This window comes from Coccinella septempunctata, chromosome 5 (assembly GCF_907165205.1).
Source record: "Coccinella septempunctata chromosome 5, icCocSept1.1, whole genome shotgun sequence".
Classification (NCBI taxonomy): domain Eukaryota; kingdom Metazoa; phylum Arthropoda; class Insecta; order Coleoptera; family Coccinellidae; genus Coccinella; species Coccinella septempunctata.
Window position 1 is genome coordinate 22,995,566 of NC_058193.1, and position 23,289 is coordinate 23,018,854.

At 34.2% G+C, this 23,289-nt stretch overlaps 1 protein-coding gene across 1 annotated transcript in view; it reads left to right on the plus strand.

The window, feature by feature from the left end:
• Window positions 1–10,368: 10,368 nt before the first annotated feature.
• LOC123312938 overlaps window positions 10,369–23,289 on the plus strand; it is a 47,180-nt gene continuing 34,259 nt past the window's right edge. The window contains exon 1 of the mRNA XM_044897532.1: window positions 10,369–10,901. Within this exon, the coding sequence (XP_044753467.1) occupies window positions 10,669–10,901 (233 nt within the window). The 5' untranslated portion in view covers window positions 10,369–10,668. The remainder of the gene's footprint in view (window positions 10,902–23,289) is intronic.

Here is a 23,289-nt window from a genome sequence, read left to right on the forward strand (position 1 = left end):
TCTACTTTTAAAGAGAGACACATTTTAGTCATATTACCTTGCCTCTAGCTTCACCTTCTGAGTGGGGATGAGTGCCACCCCTGGTTTTTGTAATGGGAAAACGGGGGTCGAGTGATACCTCACTTTAAAGGTCTCTCGCTCCAGATTATAGCCCTAGAGTTTGAAGTTGCTAGTGTAATCTTTGTTAACATGACAGTTTCTCAAAATTCCTAATTTTATTAGTTTTCTCAAGCTGTCATATTAACAGAAATTACAGTAGCAATTTCGAACTCTAGGGTTATAACTTAAATAATAAACAGGTTCTTACTTTACTTCATTGAATATTCAAACTGAAACCCTTCTTGTGCCTGATAGTATCCCAAACGATCGACAAATTCCTGTTAGACCTTACTTATAGTTTGGCAACTGATATTAACACATTCGATTCTAATTCTAGTTTTTAAGTCTGCAATTGTTTCAGGTTTTGTTTCATAAACAATATTTTTCATTTTCTGTTAATATGACAGCTTGAGAATACTAATAAAATTAGGAATTTTGACGAGCTGTCATGTTGAATGTTAACAAAGATAACACTAGCAACTTCAAACTCTAGGGCTATAATCTGGAGAGAGAAAGCTTCAAAATGAGGTAGCACTCGACCCCCCCTTCCCAATACAAAAACTAGGGGTGGTACTCACCACCACTCAGGGGGTGAAGCTAGAGGCAAAATAATATGCCTAAAATGTGCCCCTCTTACGTCCAGTTTCATAATCAAATTTAAAGTCACTTTAAGCTTAAAGCTTCCTTTACTGTCATTTTTAGTAGGGTTAAAGGAAGCTTTAAAATTAAAGCGACTTTAGGTTTGATTATGAAACCGGCCATTAAAAAGTAGATCGACGTCTACCAACATTTTTTTTTTAAATCCCACTGCGAGAAAATGAATTTATTTCATACTTTATGTACCTACACACTGTATACTCTGTTCATAGGTAGGGAAGATTGATAAAAGCACATTCTGCGGTATGCATCTGCATGAATTCATGTTTGGTTTCATCATCATATCTTCTCTCGTTCTAGTAGTCTCTGCATAAACAATATTTAGTGAATATTCCCACAGATATTTCCCACGAATCAGTCAATTTCAAGCATTTCGCGAAGAGTTAAGAATAACATCTTCTGAGGGTTTGTTACTACAACAAATTTGGCGCTCTGAACCATAGTAGAAGTCGACGTTCTGCAAGGAACTCTAAAGATATCTCTTCGCTAATTTTTATTTACCTCCACTCAACTTAGTTTGTAACAATTCGAAATAGCAAACAATCTGCAAAATATAGAATATGTGTCTCATTAAGATAATAAATATTTGAGTGGATATGCGGTGAACCCAGAAGAATAGTAGCAACAAACAATATGTCAGCAGATTGGTTTTTCGTAATACATACTTGCATGCCTGCAGATTTTCAAAAATACTTTTTTTCGTTTTAAAGATATTTATTAGGATCCCTACTTCATCTCTACCCTGTATATGAATTTTTCCGTTCAATTGGAATAAGATCTTCGAATTGGAATAGTTATTGCTTCATTGTATCGTATTTCATGAGAATCCAAGAAACCAGCACATTCACACAGTATTCCTAATTCCATAAAAAATACAAACGCACCATCTCATTCGATTTAATGCGGAAATTTTTCGTTTCCCCTCAACTTTGTCATCTTCCGTTGGAGGGAACGAAGAACAAAAGCCGTGATTATGGTGTTAAGATGTCAGGTCATAGAAATTGAATCGATAGAGGAGACTGGGCGAAACGTATAGCAGAGAGATAGGAGTCGGGCCAAGTTTTCAACTTTTACTATTATGACTCTACTCATCCTCGCTAGAATGTGTGCAAACAGGTTATTCATAATTTGATTAGGAGTTCGTTGTTGTTTTATCCTTTCTTTTCATCCAATAATAAAAGATTATTACGACCGAAAGTTTTGATCCATTTTTGCTTTTTCGATCACATTGCAGATTCATTAGGAAGTTTGCTAGCCAGATGGGGATTGTTATTACTTTCAATCCTACTCTGGTCAGAGTAACGATAAAAAATGTCTGCTTTCAGAAGACATGACCTTATTGAAATGTACCACTATTTCGTTTCATTTTGAATCGTAAAAAAAAAATGCTGAAGAACCTAATTGCTTTAACACTTTGCTATTAGAGGCTACGTTTTTTGTGAATAAGTAGTAGGTAGCTAGTAGTAGTAGTAACAGTCGTTTATTGCAAATATACTACATATATACAAGCAATTGGCCATCGACCTGTTGTCCTTCAGCCTATAGATTTTACAAATAGATGTCAGGATGTTTTCGAAGGTAAGGTCACGAAATAAGTCATTTCAACAAAAATTGTCTATTCAAGATGGCTGAGCTACAACCCCTAGAAGTTTGACAAAATTTCCTCAAATTTCAAGTACGGGACTGCGGAAGGTGACGACGACATCGGAAAAACGAAACAAAACATAAACATATGGCTGGACAATGAATGATTCCTTCCAAGTTTATCTTATCAGTTGCATCAGGTCACTTGAAAGAATTGTTGTATCGTGGATTTTAGGGTGAAAAAAATGTGGAAAATTCATTGAAAGTGTTTATGTTGACAAAGTGCAATTATTGTTACTCTATTTTATCCCATTTTCACGACGATTGTTGGTGTGTTCGAACAAGCAGATTGTGATGCCCATTGAGAAAAAACGAAACCACTACTTGGTTGAGTCCGAGGTGAGTCAGACATCAGGAGATAAGTTTTTTCCCATTTCTTTGCAATAATTCAGATTACAAATGATCTAGGGTCGTATAAGGATCCTATTTCAGTAATCATTTTCAATTTTCTTTCAACGTTGTCATTTTGAAAGTTTTGTATATGTGATTTTTGGTGAAAGCTTTATTTTGACCAGTTCTACCTTGTGTTAAAAAAAGCCTCAGCTACACCTTGTATATTAACATGAAACATTCCTCGATTTATTTAAGAGTCTCTGTTGGATGTTTTCTAGTTGAAATGTTTTCATCATTATAATATTCATAAATCACATATTCTAACTCTAACAACCTAGTATGAAATTTTTTATTTTTTAACCTAATGATTTTTCATCTCTGGAAGTCACTGCCAAACAAACCTGCTGGATGTGTTTTTTCTTCTAGTTGATTTTTATTTGGACTTTTCCTCATTTTGTTTAGTTATTTTTCTATAGATCTTTACTTGCTTTACATTTTTACTTTACATATTTTGTTATATACTTTATTAAATGAGGCTCATAGGTATTCACATCCCCTCTTCTCCTTTGTATAATAATAATGATTCTTCTTGATCGGCTCAATTCCTGTTGCTGAGAAAATCAAGTAGTTTGGGGGATTATGCAAAACATTGTTAGGGTGCCCCATTCTAGTGATTGTCCTTAGTTCTGTCGTTTCTGATACCTCCAACTTTTTAATTGTTGGGGCTTTGCAATTAGCAAACAGTGGATGGGCATATTCCACTAAGGGTCGACATGTTAGTTTTAAGTTTTATATATCTCAGTGTCACTCCTTAATTGATACCCTGTTTCTTATAAGTTAGCTTCGCAAAATATTTAGATCTTGATACGAACTTTTTTTAACTATTCTTGTGTGACTGTTGAAATTGTACCTGTTATCGATTTGGACTCAGAAATATTTTATTGACGGGGATGGGAGTCGTACCATTAATGATTATATGTGGTGATCCATGAGTAATTATGTGATCAAAGATTATTGGCTGTGATTTGGTTGGGTTAGGTGTTAATCTTCATTTAAAGAATCATTTGAGGATATCATTTATCAGAACCTGAAGTGCTTGTAGGTATGTTTCTACAGATTTCTCGTGAACAATCAACATTTGTGTCGTCCGCCTCCGCCAACTGTAATATGTATTTTTTCTTTCTGGTCATAAGGTAGATGTCATAACCATAATTGGTATAATGTTGTGGAAAGTGGAGATCCTTGCTCGGGAGAGAAAGATGTTAAAAATGATTTGTTCATTTTGACCGTCAACTTTCTGTTTTCCAAAAACTCAATTTGAAGAGCAGTCTCTTGTGTCACATGCTGTCGATGTGAATAAGCAGAAAATAATTTCAATAAGTCTAATGGTCCTATTCCAGCGATAACATATCTTTAAGCGAAACTGGACTGGCGAAGATCTAAATCCAAAGTCAACCATAGAGTACATTCCAGCATGGAGAGAGAGAGAAGTAATAAACCGGTTTCGATCTCATTAGATCTCATCAGTAGTAGTGCATAAATTTCTATTGCGTTATTGTTCATAGCGATGTTGGTGTCACCTTCCTTACCTTATCAATGTTCTTCACTTGATTTTGCAGTCGATTTTGTATGATTATTCCTACTTTCTGATTCAACTTTTTAATGCAGTCAAATCATATGATGCTAGTGGTCAATTTTCATCGTTTCTTTCATTTAAATCCCTTATGTATTGAAATTTAATATGAAAAGCAAGTGAACCTAGAATCCCACTGAATTTGTGATCATTTAATGGCCTTCTCTACAACGATTATTTACCAAATAAAGTGAAGAGGTGCCACCGTCAACGTCCTCTTTCACCACGTGAAAAAATCTTTGTCAAATAGAAATCCAAGCTTCAAACATCGATTCGAGATGCCGAACACATCAGTCATATGACGAGACATTCTAGAAAACATGTAGAAGTACAGAACTGATCTTCCTTTTAAGTAACATCTTCGCTACTTTCGCAACGCCATATATATAAATCGACCGTAGGATATAAGAACCGAATCATTCAATCATTCTTTGGATCGTGTTCATGGACGATTACTTTCTACGGAAAAAAGTTCGCATGAGAGTCGGGGATACGTGGTAGCTGCTTTGGCTCGCAATTTACATGGTGCAGTCATTAAGATTAGGGCCGAAGGGGACCAAATTGATGAATTCATGCCGTTCTGGTGATTTCCATCGCAATGAACTCATGTTGATATTTGCCATAATGATAACAAAGGATCATAAAAATTCGTATTTATAAAGGCTCGTTTCGTTCCTATAGAGAGTATAGAGGAAGGTTTTTCAGTCACAAGAAACTGTGGTATTTACAATTTATTCAATAGCAACGTTTCGGAAATTTTATTCCATTCCTCAGGCTTATGCACTAGTTTAGTAGTTTATTATTCATAAGCCTGAGGAAGGGAATAAAATTCCTGAAACGTTTCTATTAACTAATTAACTAAATTGTAAATACCAGAGACACCAGAGTTCCTTGAGACTGAAAAACCTCCACCTGTTCACCCTACAGGGTGATTCAAAACTGGAGGCAAAAAATTAAGGGGCGTATACATACTGATATTCTCAACAAAGTGTAAAAGAAATTTTTTGCCGTTGAGGCTTAGTTTCCGAGTTATTGGACTTGAAAATTGAAAACGAGTAGAAATATTCTTTTACTCTATTGACGGTATTTCAATTTCACATCATGTGATTTTTATGTAAACGAATTGAAAAATTATAGGTACATTTTGGGCACATATTCTTGATTTTGACTGACAATCTGCGTATTGAGAAAATTTAAACCTCATCTCTTTTTCAGAATCTTAATAGATCTCTCAGAAATAGATGCTTAGAGTGATTTAAGTAATAGTTTGGAAACCCTTTGTATTTTATTGCTTCGAAAAATGCATGACTATACAATTTACGAGGAAATGTGTGGTGAATATATTTCATTTTGTGAAAATTCAAGTGTATTTAGTGGAAAACTGTTTTTCTACATCATTATTAGTCTTTTCACCATTTTTATGCAGATTCAGTTAAATGCTAATCGCATAAGTAGTAATTTAATTCTCATCGAATTATGCTGAACATATATCATATGTGTTCCTCAACATAAAATGTCAGAATACGAGTCATCACCAAGGCTGTCAGGTACCTATAACTACAACTTATAATCATGTACCCAATAGATTGAAAGTGTTAAATGATATTCATTTCAAAAAAGAAATCAAGAAATTGTTTATCGAAAAATGTTTTATAGACGTGGTGGTGGTGAATTTAACCTTAGCTCGTTGAAATAACTTGTCATTTTATTTGTTATAAAAGGTGTTTCAAATTGCGCGTTTTTTTAAGAATAAATAAAATAAAGATGGCGCACCGAATTTGTCTGGGTATTTTGACATTTAAAAAGTATGATGTACGACATTTATAAAAATGGCTTCGTACACGATACAACAACGCGTTCAGATTGTTGAATTATTTCATGAAAATCAGCGTTCTGTGAAAAGTGGTTTTAGAAAATTACGCGAATTTTATGGTTTACATAATCGTCCATCTGAAAGCACTGTTGGTCGAATTATTAACAAATTTCAAGAGACCGGTTCGGTGATAATCGAATTTTTGTGGCCTGAATTAATAAATATTGATAAAGAGGACATTTGGTTTCAACAGGATGGCGCTACACCTTACTTTGCAAATGACACAATTGATTTATTGTAACAATAATTTCCGGGACGAATAATCTCCAGAAACGCTGATGTCAATTGGCCACCAAGATCATGTGATTTTACATCGTTGGACTATTTTCTTTGGGGGTTATGTGAGAAGCCAGGTCTATAAGAATGATCCACAATCGCTTCCTGAACTAAAGAATGAAATTATTCGTGTCATCAGTGAGTTAGAGCCTTAATTATGTCAAAATTTCATTGAAAATTTAAACGTCTGTAGAGCTGCAAGAGGAGGCCATTTGGCAGATATTATTTTCCGTACATAAATGTCATAACTGATACTTCAATCACCAATAAAAAGTTTCTGAAAACGATTGCAAACTATGTGTTTTATTTATTTTTTTCAAAAACCGCGTAATTTGAAACAGCCTTCATATTATTGACATGTCCTATACATCATTGATATGTCTGAAAGGATGAATAAAGTTGTATTGTATAAAAAAGTTTTCCTGAATAAGAATTCCAAACTGAAAATTTTTACTCCAAAAGAAATATTTCAGATGAGCCGCATCACTACTTTAAAGGTTCCTCATAGCTTCTACATTATCTCCATAAATTTTGTTTTTTGAATACATTTGTTCATTTCTTTTTTCAATAAAAAATTGCATATTTTGCAGCCAAAATATCAGCAATACCGTGAAACAGAAACAGTTGGCAATTCACTTTAATTCATCAGGTAGAAGCTAATGTCAATCATCAGTCAATTTATCATAATTTCTAGCTGATTTCTCCTTATAATCTTCTCAATCGTCGACCATAAATCGGTTGACATATACCTGACGCCTAATGTTAATTCAATATATTTTACTTTTAATGGTTCAACAAGGCTCCATACACGTTGAAAGGGTGTGTCTATCTAATGAACTGACCTCGTACATGGAATAAAATGAAGAAGTGCCCAGTACCAGAGATGTATTGTATGAGCCTGCCTTGCCTACCTGTCGTTTTGTCTTAGGAGAGTGGTCCTCTAAGTATGTCAGTATGCCGAGCAACCAGCCATTTGGTGAGCCAAAGCTGGGGACCGGGTATACGCGTGATCTTCCAGGGTATTGATTAACTATCGTCAAGTAAATGTTGGAGTGGGTGAGTTATTTCTGATCTTAACAAATATCACCAGCAGATATCATGAGTTCTGTGAGGACTGTGAGGATAATAAAAATGGCCAAGCGATCGTTATCAGATCTCAGTTGGACTAATTTTTGAAGAGTGATCCCACTGGCCACTACAAGATCACCTCCCTAGGCTTTTGCCTCAACAGGACCGCTTCACGTCCACAAGGTCACTTGCGGAGCAATGGTTTAAGAGCATGGCAGGTGGCAGGCCAAAAAATGCGAAGTGTTTATCGCCGGATAAGAAGTTTTAGATTTACTTCATAACTTTCTCTGTTGCTCAGAGTCCTCATCTCAGTGTGTCCTGTGTCCTACCTCACACGCCTAGGCACCTAAGTGTACAAGTAAAATTTGTCTGGGATGAGATATCTCAAGGGAAAATCGACCATATTATTTATTTTGTAGTATGCTGCGACGTATTTCTGAGGGCATAAGACATCGTGATATTTTTCCTAATTTCCCTACAGTTGAATTTTTCTCAAATTTTGACCGATTACTCACCAAACCTATACAGGATGTCTCAAAATTAATGCAAAGCAATTTGGTCCCAAATTCTCGATACAAAATTGAGAGACACCCATATTTTATTTTTACTCTTTCTACAGCTCCTTGAATTTCATCCCTAAAAATAGTCCTTTTTTTTATCTCAGAATCTGGTCATATAATTACTGCATTTGGTACACAGGAGTTTTATGATTTGCCAAATCGCATATATAGCTACCTATTTTGGCGATGGACATTTTTTACTGTGCCACAATGTCTTTGGCACCACATATTTGAATTACTTGAAACTTGTTGAACCGTTTGAAAGCCCATTCAATTTAAAAACTTTCCTTTTTGAATTTTGTCATGAAATTTGAGATTTGAGACAAAAATGTGATTGGCAAGAATTCCACACGAATCTCGAAATGCGTTCATTGATATTTTTAGATTTTTCTCAAAAAACTGTAAGAGACAAGAAAGTGTTTCAACAGAATGGGCTTTCTAAGGGTTTAATAATTTTGAAGAAATTCAAATACGAGGTAAATGTTTATTTGTTAATATTTGTTTGTTAATGTTGTTCCACAGACTTCGTGTCTCAGTAAAAAGTGTTTTAAGGTGCTCCATCGCCAAAATACTTAGCACTATGAGATTTCGCATAACATTAAACTCCTGTGTACCAAATTCTGTGATTTTCGTATGATTGGGTAAGATAAAAAGAAAAGACTTTTCAGGGGCGTGTTTCAGGGACATATTGATCCGAAAGAGGAGGCGTTCTGGCAAAAATAAAAATTAGGGGTCTTCTACGGAAGATGTATTGATATCTAGTTAGCCTAGACCAGTTCCATGCATAAAAAAATATTGCGTTACCATAGCAACAAACAAAAACTCATTAGAAGTGTCAGTGTGAAGTTTTGAGGACAAAAAAGTGAACCAGAGTTACGCAATAAATTAAAAGAACGAAGATGTCCACCGAAATTGTGAAAATCGAAAAATTCGAGCCATCATCAAGTATTGAAAAGGGTTAAGAGGTAAGCAGATTTACGAAGATAATGCTTAATACCCTTGGTGATCAATGTCCTTAGTATGCGACCGTGAAAAATTGGACTGCAAGCTTCAAAAGAGGTAAATTTTCAATTGAAGATGGTGACCGATCGGGAAGGCCAGTTTCTGTCAAAGATTAAAGAGTTAGTTTATTAACTCTATAATCTTTGGTTTCTGTGTCAGTCCCCGAAAATATCGATGCAGTTCATGACATGATTTTATCAGACCGTCGAATAGGGCTGAAACGGATATTTGAAGCACTGAATATTTCATACGAACGCGTTCATCATATAGTTCACTTCAATTTCTACATGAGAAGAATTACTGCAAAATGGATCACCAAATGTTTGAATGTTGACCAAAAGCGTGCAAGGGTAGAAGCATCGCGTTCGGTCTGTGCTCGATTTGAAAACGATGTAGACTTCTTGAACCGAATTGTTACTATGGATGAGACTTGGGTACATTTCTACGATCCAGAAACAAAGCAACAATCTATGGAATGGCGACACTCTGGTTCTCCAATACCAGTTTCGTGTCCAAAAATCTGCTGGAAAAGTTCTTGCTTCAGTTTTTTGGGATTGGCATGGAGTAATCATGATTGAATTTTTGGATAAAGGTGGAAAAATAACCGGAGATTACTATTCTACATTACTGACCACTCTATGGGAAAAAATTGAAGAGAAAAGACGCGTAAGGCTATCCAATGGGGTTGTGTGCACACAAATCTCATGTTACCATGCAAAAAATTCGCGATTTAGGGTTTGAATTACCCCCCTTATTCACCAGATTCGGCTACATCCGATTATCATTTCTTTCCTCAATTGAAAAAAAGTTTAAAAGGTCGTCTATTTTCTTCCAACGAGGAGGTAATAAAAGCTGTGGAGGTCTGGTTTGCCGAGCAAGAAGAAACATTTTTTTTGTCGTCTAGAGACGTTGCAGGTTCGCTGTAATAAATTTGTAGGTATCGGATTAAGAGGAGAATATGTTGAGTAATAAAATATTTTGACATTGAAATTTTGTTTGGTTCTATAGTAGGCTAAGAATTTTAAAATATATCCTCATAATTTTGTCTCGAAAATCTGTGACCCAATTTTATTGCATGACTCATGACTTTCGGGAGATACTGCTACAAATAATTGTTGGTTGTTCTGTTTTCTATGACACTTAATCTATCAGGGTTTTCCACTATCCGCTGCCCTTATCCAATAGGGTGCACTCTTTACCACAAAAAATTGAGCTTATGACTATGTAGCGGAGATCGATCAGAGCCTTTGATCCTTAGACTTTCTCGATGGAGATTCCCATCCAAGATCTACCAGACAGTGCGGCATCAAGAAAGAACACCAAGCATCCTCACCCATCGATGGTAGTAAAACTCTCGTTCTCACAATCGTAGCCGGTTAATCAGTCAAATCGCACGTGCTGCTCGCTGAAGACGCTCGTCAACTTTCCGATCGCTAAACGAAGTGCTCGAGGTGAAGAGACGACATGAAAAATTGATTAACATTCTTCCGAGATATTTTTTTTTACGTTTTCGATTTTCGAAAATGCGTGAGTGTGGTGATAGGATCAGGAGGGAAAGAGCATCCCCTTCGAGTCCTCGTCTGGTGCTGCGACGTGTTCTGGTGCTTTCCGAGGGTAGACAGTTCAGGGAGGCAGCGCAGGCCTTGCAGAAATTGGGGGCTAGTAGCATAGCGGCTGTGGCGGCTGATCTGCCCCTGGATTTGCTTGTTGAGGGGTTGCCGCATTCCGCGCAGCTTTTGGAGACGCTATTCAACAAGTGAGTACTCTAAGGAAATTGTGTCTGTGCCATAAAAAAAAAATTGAGGAGGATTCATCTAAATCAAGGGTTCCCAACCTTTTCTTGGTCAGGGACCTCTTTTATATTATTCTTGTTAGCAGGTACCACCTGTAATAAACCTGTAATGAATGTGAAAATTTTATGGAGCTCGATACAGCTGTTTGGTCTTGACGATTATTCAATTGATTCCATGTTTTGGAAATTTTTCGATAGTCACCTTTCGGGTGGATTATCTCTCAATAACAATAAGCGTAGATGAAATTGTGATACAAATTCTGAAAGGGCAACTCTTCTAGTAATAAATCTGAAAATTTTATGGAGCTCGATGCAGCTGTTTGGTCTTGACGATTATTCAATTGATTCCATCTTTTTGGAAATTTTTCGATAGTCACCTTTCGAGTGGATTATCTCTCAATAACAATAACAGTAGATGGAAATGTGATACATATTCTGAAAGAGCAACTCTTCTAGTATTAAATCTGAAAATTTCATGGAGCTCGATGCAGCCGTTTGGTCTTGACAATTCAATTGCTTCCATTTTTTTGGAAAATTTTCGATAGTCACCTTTCGAGTGGATTATCTCTCAATAACAATAACCGTTGATGTAAATGTGATACATATTCTGAAACAGCAATTCTTCTAGTAATAAATCTGAAAATCTTATGAAGCTCGATGCAGCCGTTCGGTCTTAACGATTATTTAATTGATTCCATTTTTTTTAGAAATTTTTCGATAGTCACCTTTCGAGTGGATTATCTTTCAATAACAATAACCGTAGATGGAAATGTGATACATATTCTGAAAGAGCAACTCCTCTAGTAATAAATGTGAAAATTTTATGGAGGAATCTAATATTTTGTTTTGTAATTCAGTCGAATTCACTTCTTCATTGAAAACTGAACATGCAGCTCTGTAGGTTGGTAGAACGGAAATATATGAAAATATCCTGACACGTCGATTTTTGATCTTCTGAGATCAAAATCAATAATCAATCACTTCAACCCTTAGTGTTACAACCCCAACCCCTATATTCTGAATAAGGAAAATAGGATGAGTGACACCTCATTTGAAAGGACTTTCTATTCTGAGATGAGCATATTGAATTTTTTTTCAAGCAATCAATTCGTTTTCGAAATATTTACATTCAAATTTCAAACAACGTTGGTTTTCCCTTCAAGCATGCTGTGTGAATCAATCGAATTTTCAATAATTTAATCTGCAGTTTCGATGAAAAATTTGCCGTACGGTTCTCGCATTGGTTATTTTAGAAAAATGAAGAAATTATTTCAATTCTTTTTGCCAATTACCTTAAATATTAAAAGAAACAAACACTAAATTTGATGTCTGGCAATTAACGATTATCGACGTAACAATAGAGTAAATTGGTGCAAATTTGATTGATTTAACGAAATGACCCATTTTGCTATTAATTTAAATTCGAATATCTCAAAAACGAATTTATTGAATGAAAAACAAATGTAAAATGCTGAAATCGGAATAGAAAGGACTTTCAAAATATGTACTCAGAATATAGCTGATCTATATAGTCCCTGTTTCTTTTTCAATGGCCAATATAGCCATACAATACATTATATCTACATTTTTGAAACCTAAATGGAATGAGCGTTTTTCTTGAACAGTTGGTGACTCAAGCTTCAATATTAACTTACATTTCATTCACCTCACGTACGTTCAAACTTTTACAAAATGAAATACATATTTACGATATTTCATAACTATTATCACTATTTCTACTGTTGCATTCTTCTTCTCAAGGAATTTTTTCGCAATTTTAATCAGAACGCCCCATAACTGAGGCTTACCCATTCATTCTAGGATACCCTGTATATAACTCATGAAAAAATTCTCATATAACATCAACAGCTATGTGATTACATGAAAAAATTATTGTCAAATCGACCATTCGACATTCTCCGTATTTTGGAAATCAAGTAATAGCAGTTGGGAATCGAAAAAAGGAAGTAAAAGTATATCCATTATAATTTGATGGAACAATGAAACACTAATTGGTCGAAACAGTATTATCGATAGAAAAAAATAGATATGAATTCATCATGAATTCACAATGACCCTACACTTATTGTTGAAAAAAAATTTATTCTCCAAACATGCTTGATGGTATTCGGGTCTGGAGATTGCACTGCCCATAACTTTATTTCAATATTTCCCATCCAATCTGTGTCAATATGATATTAACCTTTATCGAATGATTTTTATTATGGTTGAAATTATTGTACACCGTCTAGGTCCTGGATGATAATCAGAAGGAGTCCCACTTAGCCTGGAGCACCTCTATAACCGACCAATTACCTATACTTTGTGAAACACACATTTGCTCAGCTGAGTCGATTTGTTTCATGCCAGCTAAGAGCTAACTTACCTCTTGATAAATCTCTTTTGATGTTAAATGACGATCCATTAGCAATGAGTGCAGACAAATTATTTCAAGTTATCGCCACTGAAGTCACAGCAAAATAATAAAATTTTCCAATCGAACGTAGTAATTCATCTATAGCTGAGTGATTTTCAGTATTTCATTTTCCGATAATGTGAAATTTTTCTGGAAAAAATCATTGAGAACCATAGTGTTAGAATGACTGCAGTTTGAGCATGAAATCCATCATGAATATCAACAATTAAAAACCTCTTCCTACGCTTTTGATCGATCAATGTGGATCTGAAGTGATGAACTTGACATTTAAATTTCATTCCTCTCAACAATTTATGCTTTGTGGATATTCAGGACCTTGACCTAGGTTTTCGATATATCTGGTCGCAAGAATGTCACTTTCCTCTTCTTTCGCAAGATTACTTCGGAATCTATGTGAAGAATCATTTGAGAACTTCCTGAACGACTGTTTGATTGAAATTAAAACTTCATCGAAAACTGAATTTGACGAAGTTATTGCTTCTTACAAAGCATCCACTGAAGGACAAATTTTCATTGAATTTTATTTGCAATTTGAAAAATCTGAAACTTCGCGACTCATTTTTGAGTCGAGCAATGCCAAGGGGTAATTTTACCTCTATTTCTGTTATATAATTTATATTTATTAATGGAGCATAAATAATCGATCTGTAGGTACAGGATTCTTATAAATAATGATCTGGACATCGCCGAATTTTTATAAAAATAAAAAAAATCAAGATGTTTATCGAAATTGTCTTCTACTGTTGGCCCATCAGAAATTTCTGAAAAATTGTAATTAAATGATTTTCCCCCTATTTATAATAATATTCGGAATTGAAAAAACTGTCAAAAATTTTGCATCATTTAACTGCCAAATATCATCCTTCAAAATAATTTATTATACAGGGTGATTCATAACTATTGGGACATAGTCTAAGGGCAGATTGTTTGTATCAAAATATGGCGATAGCACCAAATATACCTCAATAAAATATTGCTGTGGAGAAATATAGAGGGCGTTGAAGTTGAATGTTTTTTTTCGTTTTTTGCTAATAATTTCACTGTATATTTTTTCATCCGTTTTTAAGAAAAACACAATCGAACAGTTCAGAGCATCGGAAAGGGATTTGAAGTAACGATTTATTTATTTTATTTATTTATTTGGACGATGATGCATAATTAAAAACAATGTATTTAACATAAAAAGGATAAACTTAAACTAAATGTTCTACGTGGCCTCCACCGACTTCTATGCCTTTTCTAAATCTTTCAATGAAGGACTTTCGAACTTCGAAGAAAATATTACCTATTCTGTCCCCTTATAAAAAATTCAACTTTAACGCACTATATCTTTTTCCACAGCAATATTTTATTGAGGTATATTTGGTCCTATCGCCATATTTTGGTCCAAACAATCTGCCCTTAGCCTATGTCCCAATAGTTATGAATCACCCTGTATTGAATAGAAAAAAATTCCAACTCGAAAGAACATTTTTAATTTTCGTTGAAGTATCGCCTTCTGAAAGCGTCTGCAAAAAATGACGAGACGAACCTGACCAAGTCAGCCCTTCCACTTGTATATTGATTTCGAAGATGATTCGGGGAATAAAAGGAGAATTTTGTGTATTCGATAGAAGAATTCCAATAAAAATCTCATTTAATTATATTCAAGCATTTTAGAACTGTAACTCCGACGATGAGAGAGCTAATTAAAAAATTCCCAACAAAACCTTTTCTTCTTTTATTCAGACTCTTCAAAAAACAAATGAAAGATTTCAACGGAGGTCGCAACCTCTATGTAATTTTTTTTCTTCTCACAGCTACATGTATTGGAAGAACTTGCGTACTACGGCAAGAATACAGAAACACCTGACCCATTACAAATTTCGCTCAGCGAGAATTTTGCTACAGACAAACACGAAGAATTACACAAAGTTAGACTTCTTGTAAAATATACATATTGAAGATGAAATATCTATCCAATATAATCAATAACATACACACAACTTTAAATTTGAACAAAAACTACATACTTCATCAAATTATGATTGTTTTATATGCTGTTTCAAACACTATGACCCCCTGTTATTGTGGCTTGTTTCTATTTTTTAGTATCTTTATTTAATTGTATTTTCATCACTACATTTTATTTTTTTATTCATTGACATATTTTTATCACTCCTTGTAGCTATTTTTATATTTGTTTGTGTGCGTAGGCTATGCCATGTTTCCTTCGTGTTTCAACTTTTAACTTGTTTAGTAATTATGGTTTTTTTTTTATTTTTCGATGTCAAAATTTCGAGGGCTTGCTTATTCTATGTCACCCGCTAATGGAAAAAACGTATTTGGCGAGTAATTCTCTGTAGAAACCGCTTCAAGATATCTTCATTTGTTTTGAAGAAATAATCAAATTTTGATACTTTCGATTTGAAAATGTGATTTATTCTTGTGATTCCATATCGTTATGATATGAAAGCTGTGTATATCTCTGGCATTGCTTCTTTTTGGAAATAATGTAGAGCAAAAAATTAATCTCATGTCATCAATTTTATTAGCAGGTGCTAATGAAATTTCTTGCTTATTGTTTCATACTTGGTGTGAGAAAAGGCATCAGTTGAAGAAATTTCCACTTATTGGTGTAAAAATTCCAGTGTCAGTGAGTATATTTCAGTGAAGAGTATATTCATTTCATCCCATATAATTTCGACCTCCGTTTCATGTTTTTACGAGTTCATCGTCCTATGCAGAATTGTTGAATGAGTTTGTGTCAGAGTCCATAGGGAACAGTTGATTTTAATCTACGAATTTCTGTTATGGCGAATTAAAACATTTGGGTACTTCAAAGTTGAATTAATATCAAGCTTGAGTGTGTTATCTTTTGAAAGATATAACACTTTTTATAAAACGTTTTACATAATTAGCGATGGAATGCAATACAAACAAAATAGCTGCATAATTTTATTATCTTCATAACACCTGAGTCGCTCCGTTGAAATGAATTTGCATGCTTTAAACAACCAAATATCAAATTGGCTTCGTCGTCTACTATCAAGACTGGAATTATTGCTCTGAAAATACCTCAATGAGTTTCGCTTCACTATGGAGTCGCAAAGGATGAGTTGCATTGTTAATGTCGTTATTCAAATCCATAATTGAATATGAGAACCCAACACAATCTCATTCCAGCAGATACTTGGTGGAAATTTCACATGGTTATCTTCTCCAACACATGATGGGAATTGATTATGATCCGAGTTAATGCTGTCTAGAGTTTTGTATTATAATACCGTTCTAATAGGCTTATTGTTGTGGACCGCGATTGTGCTTGTTGTGTAAATGTGAATTTTGTCCGATATCATCTTCGGATTGTTTCAAATTGAAAAGTATTTGCTCTGATATTATGATCGTTGGCTCCAAACTGTTCCCATCAATGTGAACCGAAAGCTCTCGATTTCTTTTTCAAGTGTTAGTTTAGTTAGTCTACTTTGGTTTCTCATGAAGAATGCAGAAACTCAGCATATTCAACACGAGGAATCGTTCTACAAATTACTCTTTGAAGAGGATAGTTGTTATTATTCACATTATAACTTTTTGTTTACCTCTGTTTCGAACTTGCTTTTGATTTTCACATTTTAGTAGATGTACTAACTAATATCAACCAAGCTATTAGTAATACACTGCTCCACATAAGTTAAGGGAGTTCAGAAATTTTGAGACTGTTTTAAAATCTTCAATTTTTTCCACTAAATTTGTTGAATAGGAAAAATCTTAATATTTACCTTATTATCTAACTCATTCCTTTGACCATTTCTTTATAAGTCTGCCAGTTTCAGGTGAAAATTCAATTTTATTATTTGCAGTTCGTTGTAGTTTGAAATCTGTTCATTCAAAAATAGAAAAATTCCTTGAAGTGTATGGCTTCCTTGGTCATCCATTAACTTAGACGATGTCTTAGAAAAAGGCTGATTTCGGTAGGTTCTATGCACTAACAGAAAAAGACTCGAGACACTGGTATTAAAAAATTATTTTGAAATAAGTTAAAAATCTCACCAAAGAATTGGTTTAAATTATTAACCATAAAAATACTAAAAATTTAAAGAACCCAACTCTTGAAACTTATTTGGACGCTATATAATGAATATTTGAACGTTTTGTAGAATAAAAGTATTCTTCATATTTTCTCTTATAATGCGCCGTTTTCGAGTAATTTGGTGTTCAAAGATTAAAGAATATTATTGAAATTTGAAAAATTGGGTAATTTGGCTGAATACAACTCTGTTCAAAAGATTCACAGATGTGTAGTGTTATAGATTAAGCTTGTTATTCTTAAGGTAATTTTGTTTTTTCAGGGGTAATACAGTTCATTATCAAAATTTAAAATGGCTATATATTTTTGTCAGGGCCGAATCGGAAAAAATGATATAGGAAACAAGTGTTTCTTTGAACCTAAAGAATCTACTCTGTTAAAATATTTGTACGAGTCAAAGACTCACCCTGCATGTAGTAACGATACCGCCAAAGTCTGAATCATTCTCCTAGCCCAAAATTTATCATTATCAACCGAAAGAGACCTGTTGACTCATACTGTATATTTTATGAACTTTTACCATTCAACCCTGACTGCACTATTAGATAAATATGTATAAGAAGTATGTAGAACACATACTTCTTATTTCTTAATAAACTTTTTAGGGTTTTCACTCCCAATATCTGAAACACCCGAAATTAGAAATAATGAAGTTGACTTCATTAAACATTTTCTTAGGGATAATCAATACCCGAAAAATGTTATTGAAAAAACAATATTAAATTTAGAGAGAAAAATTACTAACTAAAATCGTGATAATGATCAGGAACAACCAACAAACCGTCAAGAACAACCAAATTTATTGAATGTAATTCCTTATGTTAATGGCCTTTCAGGAAAAATAAGAAGAATCGGTTCGAAATTCAACATAAGAACTGTATTCAAAACGCAAAATGATTCAAGATCTATATTAACAAAAACTAAACCTTTGAACGAAAAACAAAAATCAAAAATTTGTATTTACAACATACCCTGTATTTGTGGTAAAACTTATATAGGTGAAACGTCCAGACCTCTAGAAATAGGAAAACGCGAACATAAAAATAATATTGAAAATAGAGAAATTAATCGATCACAGATCGCAGATCATATTTGTTCTAATACGGGAGACCACATGATGGATTGGAATAACACTAAAATTTTGACGGAACCAGACCATTATAAACGAAAGATTAAAGAGTCTACGTGTATTCCATTAGATCAAGATAATAATTTGTCAAATTGTTCGGTAGGAATAGATCATATTTGGATCAATTTACTGAAGAAGGAACTGTCATCCGGTAATTTCAAACCGTCTCTGTTTCTATGTATTGATAATTAATGTCAAACAAAAGCCACAATTCAGAAGATTTTCGAAAATAGATTTTTTGTCTGATGAAGGAGTCTGATATAGACTCCGAAACGTTACAACATAAAATTATAATTTCATCGTTATTTATTTTCAGTTCATTGTCAGGCAACAATTTTTTCTAGTTAATTTGCTCCTGACAAATTAGTGCAAGAATTTACGCAGGAGCAAATCGTTTATTTCATTTTTAATTGATTTTGTTTCAGAGATTGGTAGTGAAAACCCTAAAAAATTTATTAAGAAATGCAGAATCCTCCCAGAATAAATTTCAATCGACATACTTCTTATCTTTCCCATGTTTCCATTTCCTCGAAAAATAAGTATTGTCAATAGTCAAATTTTAACAGAATTTCACGGCCATGTCGAACACCCTTAGCCGTTGGGAGGGAAGTTGTTGTGTGATTTATGGGTCCAATCTTGATACTACAGGAAGACTATAAAACAATAAGCAATATGTTCCACTTATCTTGGAGCATTTAGCCAGAACCGCCGCCATTCAGCCAGTAGATTAGTGGAACAAATCTTTCGGTTTCACAACTTGTTAACTTGATTTATGAGAAATTGGATGGGTTAACATCGGAAGCATCTTCCGCTTGCTTGGCCCGCATAGAATATTCATAGAGAGAACGAAATTTTGATTTTACTCTTCCGCCTCTTTTGTAACGTTTTTCACAATAATTTTTCGGGTTTTGGTTCCGACAAAATTTATTATGTGAGAAAAAGATTGCGTAATGTTTTAATTATTGGCTGTCATTATTTATAGGAAGGAAGAGTACTTTGATAGTTGAATAATCGAATGGAATATTGAGTTTTATAGCTTGGATGACCTCACACCACACTATACTGACAGAGGAAATATGAATTGGGAAACAAGTGATGCAATTTAATTGTACAACGTTGAATCTTTTTCAACATTTTGATTCATTACTTCCAAAATCAACTTTCGGAATCTAGCATAAAATATTAGTGGTCTACAAGGGTAGAAAATGAACTTTAAAAACCCATCGACTAAATAAGGGCTGTTGAAGCGTTTTCTCCATGTGTGACAAACAAATTTTCTTTTCCTATCAGAGAAAAAACAATAGGAAAATATAACAATAAATAATTAATTTCATATTCCTTTTCTCTTAATTCAAGGCCCAACCTAACATATTATATGTTAGGTTGGGAAGCAAGAAATCTATTATTTTTTTATGGAAGGATCTATAGAACAATTTAAAATCCATGCTCTTTGAAAAGGTGGTATTTCGCAGTGAAACAATTCTTTTGCTGTCTTTTGTTGGATACAACAAAGTTGTTAGTTGCAGGGTGTTAAAAATGACAACAAATATAAAATTCGGTACATTTCACAGTGTTTCTTTGAAAATGAAAAATGAGAGGAAAGCGAATGAAAGTGTGAATGGTGTTTAGGACACAGAAATAATCGAAGTTGGTCGCCATCTTAGAAGTCGTAGCATCACCATTTAGCTCGAGGTCGACCATAAAACATTTTTAAACCATCTGCACAAAGCTGGATTCAAAAAGGAGCTCGATGTTTTGGTGCCACACCAATTGATAAAAAAATCATAATGGGTCGAATTTCTCTCTGCGAAGACTTGGCCAAACGCAATGAAATCGAACTATTTCTTGAACGGATGATAACTAGGGGATGAGAAATGGGTGACATACGACAAAACCGTGTGAAAACCATAATAGTCAAAGCAAAGTGGAGCAGCTCCAATGGTGGCCAGAACTGGACCCTCAAAATGGCGAAATATGGAGCAAAACGGTGCATATTCGGCCTTAATTGCACAATCCAAAACATGTCAAAGTAGGAGTTCAAAAAATTAAGGATTTTTCCACCAACCTATTAAATTAACGTATAATAAAAATTCATGTGAAACATGAATTTAGATATCGACTGAAATTTAATCTGGGAGGACTCTGCATCTTCTGAAATTCTTCAGGGTTTTCACTCCCAGTCTCTGAAACAAAATCAATTAAAAAATTAAAATAATCGATTTGCTCCTGTGTAAATTCTTGCACTAATTTGTCAGGAGCAAATCAGATGGAAATTGTTGCCTGATAATGAACGACAAATGAAGCTTTTTGGTAAAACTTCGTAACGTTTCGGAGTCAATATCAGACTCCTTCGTCAGACGAATTCTTTAAAATCTTCAGAATTGTAGTTTTACCATAAAGTTCCATTTATCGATCATTGACTGACGAGCTAATCGATTATTTTAATTTTTTAATTGATTTTGTTTCAGAGACTGGGAGTGAAAACCTTAAAGAGTTTCAGAAGAAACATGAATTTACATTACATGTCAGTGTACATCAAAGTTGGAATCAATAATTAATTAATATTCTGTTACATTTTCGTATTGTTTTCATTTTCTGTCTCTTCATAAACTTTTTAGGGTTTTCACTGCCAATCTCTGGAACAAAATCAATTAAAAATGAAATCAACGATTTGCTCCTGCGTAAATTCTTGCACTAATTTGTCAGGAGCAAATTAACTAGAAAAAATTGTTGCCTGACAATGAACTCAAAATAAATAACGTTGAAATTATAATTCTTTGTAACGTTTCGGAGTCTATATCAGACTCCTTCATCAGGCGAAAAAATCTACTTTTGAAAATCTTCTGAATTGTCGCTTTTTTGTCTGACGAAAAACTCGCATGCAGAAAGCGTATCAGCTGCCCTCAGCTAATGCCTTCGCTTAGCTATGTGAAGCTGGCACCCCCAATTGCGAATTTTGAAACAAAAATTTCAGAGTCGTTTGTCCATCGTAGGTCCATTTTTGTCCACCCTTTTTTTTTCATTTGTCCAGGACCGTTCTAGAGATATCGGAAAAGAACTTTTTTCGGTTCATTTCCTGAGCAGCACCCCCAAAACGCAAAAACTTATTTATGATGATCGTTTGTCCATCGTAAGTCCACTTTTGTCCACCAAATTTTTTCTTTTGTCCACCCACAGAGCCATAGAAATCAATCTTTGAAAATTTTGTTAAATGTGAAGTTGGGACCCCCAAATGAAAATTTTTGAACCAAAATCTCAGGATCGTTTGTCCATCGTAAGTCCATGTCTATCCACCTTTTATTTTCATTTGTCCAGGCACAGAACCTCAGAACCATAGAAATCCATATATGCAAATTTTGTAAAGTATGAAGTTGGCACCTCAAATGAAAATTTTTAAACCAAAATTTCAGGGTTGTTTGTCCATCGTAGGTCCATGACTGTTCACCTATTTTTTTCATTTGTCCAGGCACCATTTGAGAGATGGGGAAAAATGAGTGTATTTTCTGAGCAGAGATTCGTCAAGACCGAACGGTTGCACCTATGTAGATGGATGAAATTATCAGATTTATTACAGGAAGAGTTGCTCTTTCAGAATATGTATCACATTTTCATCTACGGTTTTCAAACCGTATAAAATGAGTTTTTGCGATTTGGGGGTACTGCTCAGAAAATTAATGAACTGAAAAAAGTTTCTTCCGATATCTCTAAAACGGTGCCTGGACAAATGAAAAAAAAGGGTGGACAAACATGAACCTACGATGGAATTTTTTTTTTAAATTCGCATTTGGGGTGCCAGCTTCACATAGGTCCTTCGCTTTGCTTTTTCGTGCATCTAATAGCCCCGGGCTGCTAAAGCTCATTTTCAGCCCTTGTATATACTATATCAGCCCTACGAAGGATGAACATTACTTTCGTAACATTTTCTATACAGTTGGAGAAAGCAGTATAATATTAGGTATGTAAGTAGAAAAATCTTGAAAATGATGAATCGAGAAATATTTAGAGATTGAATTTTTCATTGGTTAATCTGTTGCTATTAACTAGAAACTGCCCTTCTTTTATCCTCCCTGGGAATAACAAAAAGATGTTACAATAGGAGTGCAATGAAGGACAATAACAAAGCACCCTCATTAATCATTGTGATGAAAATTTCCAACAATCAGAATGCTCTGTTCTATCGTGTGACACTCCATTTACTTACTCCAAAGACATGGCAAATACGTAGACACCATCTGCCAATTATATTGCTCATTCTCATGTCTCTTAGTAACGCTGTATGAACCCACTCTTAGGACTCAATTCTTACTCTACACAAACTTGAAAGGATTATTTGATAAACCGATCGCAAAAAGGCAACATACATATATATATATATATGAAATATGCAATTTTCTTTATTTCGGTCAATGATTCTTTCGACTGCTTCTTTGAATCTTGAATGCTGATGCTGATTTCCCAAATTTAAACAAATCACCTGTACCGATTCAGATATAAGCTGCAATAATAAATGATTATTCAAATGAGTGGATACAAAATTCCAATATAATTACAAGTGAAACTGAACATAATATTTTTCAACGCGTACCTATTTGGTATTTTACTTGGTATGCACATAAATCTGCATATTCTAATGCTAATAGAAAACTCTGTTTGCTACAAAATTTATTTTCGATATATTTAGTCTCCGAATAACGGTTTCATAGCTCGAAGGTGAAACGTT